Source organism: Gadus chalcogrammus, chromosome 23, assembly GCF_026213295.1.
Source record: "Gadus chalcogrammus isolate NIFS_2021 chromosome 23, NIFS_Gcha_1.0, whole genome shotgun sequence".
Lineage (NCBI taxonomy): Eukaryota > Metazoa > Chordata > Actinopteri > Gadiformes > Gadidae > Gadus > Gadus chalcogrammus.
The window spans coordinates 1,089,618-1,095,617 of record NC_079434.1 but is presented as its reverse complement, the minus strand read 5'-3'; the positions used below and the strand labels follow the sequence as shown (position 1 = coordinate 1,095,617).

The 6,000-nt window shown below is 39.2% G+C and overlaps 1 protein-coding gene across 5 annotated transcripts in view; it reads right to left on the bottom strand.

The window, feature by feature from the left end:
• Nucleotides 1-795: 795 nt before the first annotated feature.
• The window catches only part of si:ch211-161h7.4 (titin), a 51,113-nt gene continuing 45,908 nt past the window's right edge, over nucleotides 796-6,000 (bottom strand). For 4 of the 5 annotated variants that reach the window (XM_056583655.1, XM_056583654.1, XM_056583653.1 and 1 more), the window contains exon 17: nucleotides 799-4,865. In XM_056583655.1, coding sequence (XP_056439630.1) covers nucleotides 4,795-4,865 — 71 coding nt within the window. In that variant the 3' untranslated portion in view covers nucleotides 799-4,794. Of the gene's footprint in view, nucleotides 4,866-6,000 lie in introns of all 5 variants that reach the window. The other variant, XM_056583657.1, reaches the window with a different exon arrangement.

Genomic DNA, 6,000 nt, shown 5'->3' with positions numbered 1-6,000 from the left:
AAACTAAAAAGAAAATAGAGTCTGAACCGAGCGCTTACGGTGTCAGAGTCTTTTTAAGCTAAAAAACCTATTGCTATGAAGGCTGCTGTTTTTTGGAAGCAGAAGAGCAGGAGCAGAGCAGAGCGAGAACACACGGCACCACACCAGCAGCAGAAGAACCAAAAAGGACGAGCGAGCACGAGTGGGATTTCTCTGCAGATTTCCCTGTTTTACTCTCCTGATAACAAAAGATCCTTTGATAAACGTTCCAGAGTTTCCCTTATTTTGCCCGAGGGGCAACACAAGGAGCTTGAAGTTGTGTTCATACATCATGGGGTCTAAAGGGACACATGTTCTTTGTATTCCTCCAATGTTTCTCCACGAGGAGACATGTTTAAGCATTCAATTTACTACATAAAAGTGTATATAATGTAACCAGTTAGCCCTATGGTAAGACATTTTAAGGCACATAATCTTAACACATAAGAAAATCTAAAGTAAGCAATTTACTTTCACACAAGCAGTTATAAAGAAACCAATTTTCTTTATCCTAAAATATATGTAAGCATTGAAGAAGTTATAAGGTAAACAATTTACCTTATCATAAAATATATGTAAGCATTAAAGAAGTTATAAGGTAAACAATTTACCTTATCATAAAATATATGTAAGCATTGAAGAAGTTATAAGGTAAACAATTTACCTTATCATAAAATATACGTAAGCATTAAGGAAGTTATAAGGTAATCAATTTACCTTATCATAAAATATACGTAAGCATTAAGGAAGTTATAAGGTAATCAATTTACCTTATCATAAAATATACTTGATACACAATAAGTTATAAAGAAACCAATTTTCTTTATCATAAGAGATACACAAAAAGTTATAAAGAAACCAATTTTCTTTATCATAAGATATGAGATACACAAAAAGTTATATGGTGACCTTGTTGAAAGCATGGTGTCACAGCATGATTCCGGAGTGATTCTGGAACGGCTAGGTGCATCAATATAGTGAGTCCTATCGGGACACACGTCACTATATAAAAATAATTAAGAAACACGCTGATGAGATACATCCTATGGTAAAAGTGGTTGTTCAATCCTACAATGGTGTCACTCCCAGAGCTGTGTCAACTCTGTATTCTTGTTTGATGGAAGCTAAGAAAGATTCAACATTATATGTCAAAGCTAAATGGGGAAAAGAACTGAGTGAAGAGATCCCGGACACCATGTGGAATGATATGTGGAAAATACACCAGACAACTACACAGTCACATGGATGGAGAAAATTCACTCGGAAAAAACAAATGCGTTTCTTTATTACGCCCAAGATTACTACCAAACAAATGAATTCACAACAACCGTGCTGGAGACTGTGCAATTATATGGATCCTAACCATACACATGTGTTTTGTAGCTGCAGTAAAATTCAACCATTCTGGGAACATATCCATGTCGTGCTGTGCGAGGTTCTAGGATACAAAATCCCCCAAACTTGTCTTGTCCTATCCCTGGGACATACGGAAGGAACTGTGCACAAAGGTGACCAATATTTGATTAAGATTCTTCTTGCTGCAGAAAAAAAAGGTCATCACTAAGAACTGGCTCCAGTCGGTTGCACCTGACTGCAGACAATGGCTCAACATTATCGGTGACATTCAAACAAGAGACTCACATATAGACTAAAAACTAAGGAAGACTCATTTTCTAAAGGCTGGGATAAATGGTTAATGTACATTTAAAAAAATAAAGACATGTAAAATCTGTTTGTATGTACTGTGGATTGTCCCCATACAGGCACTGTTCCCCTTTAATTTCCCCACTTTATATCTTTCTCTCTAACTTTCTTTCTCTTTGACTATACTCTTCAAAAATAAAATAAAAAAAGGGTTATGATACACCCAATGATTCAAACTATTTCAGTTTTTTTCTTAATCTTACAACAGGTCAGGACAGTATGACTGTTACGTCCCCCTGGTAACTCATACCATGGCGGCGCTGTTTTCCCACTTGGGCCATTTGGCTCTTCCCTTTTATGCAGCAGGTGCACCTGATTTGCCTGATTGGCCTATAAAGGAGGAAGACATCCAGCCTTTCGGTCTCTCGCTGCCTGGGTGAGAGCAGCTGCTGTTGCCAAACCCTCTTCTTTATTTTGGTTTTGTTGCACATTCTCACTACACCAGTCTATAACACACTACATATAGTTAAGCTGCCATCTACACTGATACTTAATTTCCTTGTTAGGGCTTATATTCTGAATAAATGTACAGAAACTTGTTCACTGCGTGTCTCCCTATTTGTTATGTCATGCTTGAGCCATGCGGTCATAACAAATTGGGGGCTGGTCTGGGATAGGACTTGGTAAGGTTTTTTTCATATTACACCAAAGCCCGTATAGTTAGTTTGAGAGTGATATTGTTGGGAGACTCGCAGTGTTTGAGTAGTTGGTTAATTGTTTTGCTTGGTTGCATATTTGGTTAATTGGTAGTTTGGATCTTTTGTTTGTTTGAATATGGGTTATTGAGTTGGCCTGTTTGTTTACATTACTACTGATTTAACTAATTGATTTGTTTGGCTTGCGGATTGCAGAAAGGGAGAGCTTGTGGGAAGGATTGGTGGGAGTTTTCCTTCCTTTCTGGTGACCTGGTTACTGGTTATGATCCTCGGCTGGTCGGTGAGTGGCATGGGATTGTTTTGTTAAACGTCACTGAAGCGAGTTGGTTAGATACGAGTGAACCCCCGTGTAGGAGTAGAGCGCTTAACGCTGTTTTTGTTTTGTTTGTTATTAGGTGTGTCGAACGCGCTGGGGTTGCTAGTAGGGGTGTAACGGTACACAAAAATCTCGGTTCGGTACGTACCTCTGTTTTGAGGTCACGGTTCGGTTCATTTTCGGTACAGTAAGAAATCAAAATGCTAAATAATAGAAATGTGCTTCATAACATGTGCTTCAAGTTGTTCATAACACACTTGTGCTTTTTACAATAGGAACATTAGACAATACAAAAATATAATTCTGCTAAAAAATATAAAGATTCTGAAATGTAGAAATAAAATAAATAACATTGGCTCAGACTTTTTTAAAAAATATATTATCTAATGTGCAACAATGAACAATTGCTACACTAAACAGTTTCAATTTGTTGCTCAGATTAAATAACATGAATAAGGCTCAGACTGTTTCTTTAAAAACAAATCTTTTCTCAATCCAATGTGCAACAATGAACAATTGCAACACTAAAGTTTCCAGTTGTTGCTCAGATTATTTTTTACTCGAAGAAGCTGAATAACCGCGAAAACGAATATATTTAATGGAGTCTCCGGTTTTCGTTTAGAAATCTCAACCTTTTATTTGGGATTTAACATAAAATATTTAACATTCAAAATTAATAAAAAAAAAACTTGAACAAGGAAATGTAACATTCAACATCAATACAACCTCCAGCTTTCCTCGTGAGTGCCCGGTTTGTTTACATGACGTGGGCGCATCTGTCTGCGTCACACAAATACCCGGCACATTTACTGACGCAAATGACGTTTAGAAATGTTCAGCGTAGTATCCGAATTCTCGTTTGTTCGTTCCCTAAATAGTGCACTATATCATGAACACTAGGGAATAGTGAGTGAGTGAATAGGGAACGATTTCGAACACAGCTACGGTGTGCGCAACTGTGCATGTGCGGCCGCAGCATGTTCCACACATGCGGTCCTCTACTTAATATGTCCGTATTGAAACTCTTTCGGTACGCCTCCGCACCGAACCGAGCACCCCGTACCGAAACGGTTCAATACAAATACATGTACCGTTACACCCAGAGTTGCTAGAAATCAAATTGCATGAGGGCACACCGAAGACTAGTTGGTAGCTAGATAGGGACTTCTACATCCAGTTAGATACGGTACAGTTCTGATAGTTATCCCTACTGTGCTTTACTCACCGTTCTGAGTCGAGGCATTATAGCTGATAATAGGTTATTGGTTACTGTTATTGGATGTTATTGTCAGTATAGGCCTCTAAATGATTATTTTGAAATCTACAAGCACATTGGTAGCCACAAGCTACTATTGCTTGCTAAGAGACTTGGATGATGTAGGTGTTGTTCTTGCAGCCATTTAGTCTGGATATTCGCCATATAAAAGGCTCTGAGGATATAATGGCTGACGCTTCGTCTTACTGTACATGCTTATATGTTTCCTGTCTGTCTTAGTTGTTTGTCCTGATCTCTCTTAAATGCTTCTAGGTACCAAGTTGCTGAGGGGTTGAGATGAGGAACATGAGGGATTGGTATAGGGCTTGTACACAACAGATGCCACATATATTGGGCCTCTGTTTTAAGGGGGAGGGTGTTACGTCCCCCTGGTACCTCATACCATGGCGGTCCCCCACCACACCCTGTGGGGTGGGGGATGCAGCAGGTGCACCTGATTGGCCTATAAGAGGAAGACATCCAGCCTTTCGGTCTCTCGCTGCCTGGGTGACAGCAGCTGCTGTTGCCAAACCCTCTTCTTCTTTATTTTAGTTTTGTTGCACATTCTCACTACACCAGTCCATAACACGCTACTATTTGTTATGTCATGCTTGAGCAATGCGGTCATAACAATGACAAAAATACAACTCATACAAAAATGTACCTTCATTCCTTGATAACAAATGTTTCTCAATAAATGTAGCAGCACTTGTTCTGGACTTGAATCTGATTTTATTTATAAGAAGGGGTAAACATTGCCACCTAGAGGCAAACTGCTAAATACTTAACAAAATAACTAAACATAACCTGTGTGCGTGTCCTGGACCACACGGCCACCCCGGGCTCTAGACCTGTACCCGTGAGAAGAAGAGGAGAGCAGGCTCGTCTCCCGAGTTCTCAAGGCTGTAGGCTTGTCCTGTACACAACAAAACAACACGTCAACACAAGACAGAGAAACATCATCACAACACAACTGAACAACATCAACACATCAAGACCAGTGTTTCCGCTAGGATGGAGTTGCAGCAGCAGAGGTGAAATGTTTTTTTTCCCGCTCGCAAATTCTTTGGTGCGCTCACAAAGCGCACCCTGCCGGGAGGTGTCTATGCATCTGCCGGCACCAGAAGGGCTCTTGAGGCCAAGTACTTACAAGACATTTATGCACACTAATGAGCAGGGGAAATATGCAGAGATTGAACAAGTATAATCTTTAAAACAATTTACATTTATTTAACAAATATATTATATCAACAACCACCCTATACAGTAAAATGACATAACAAATACCCCAACAATCAAACGTCTGTGCCACAAACCCATGCATCTTCCCACTCTCTCCATCACAAAGGTTGTATAGTAGGACCGTAAAGAGGCCATGCCCATATCGAACAAGTTTTGGGTCTCGAGTCAATGGCGACACTTGAAATTGTTGCTAAAGAAAAATGTTTATTGACATTTCTTTAAAAATAAATTCCTTAAAAATAAGTTGCGATATATTTTTCAAAACTAAAGGTTGCAAGTAGACCACAAAGAGCCCATGCCTACATGGAAAACGTTTTTGGGCTCTAGTCAATAATGGCAACGCTATTGAAATTGTTCCTAAATAAAAAAATCCTCAAGAAAATATATATTTTATAAAACTATAGGTTGTAGGAACATAAAGAGGCCATCCCTCTATGGAACGATTTCGGGGCTCAAGAGTCAATAATGGCGACGCTATTGAATATTCAGTTTTGCACTTTGCAGACGGTCCCTAAGCTCTTGTCTGAAAGCCGACAGCTCATAGAGCCAATGCAATGCATTGATCGCTAAAGACGCCTCGTTTGGATAAAAACAAGATTGTAACTGGTTCTCTAGGTTACTACATTTAGCTAGAGGTGTCAATTGTTTCGCAACGATGTTTCACTGATCTATTGAACCGCAAACTCAGAATCTGCCAATTTATTTCCAACCTTACAGATGTTCCTCTCCGTTTATATGCTTTAATCACAGGTGTGTGAATTGACCTGGATATGAAGCGTCTGTAGCGCAAAATAATATTTGTTTCTAAA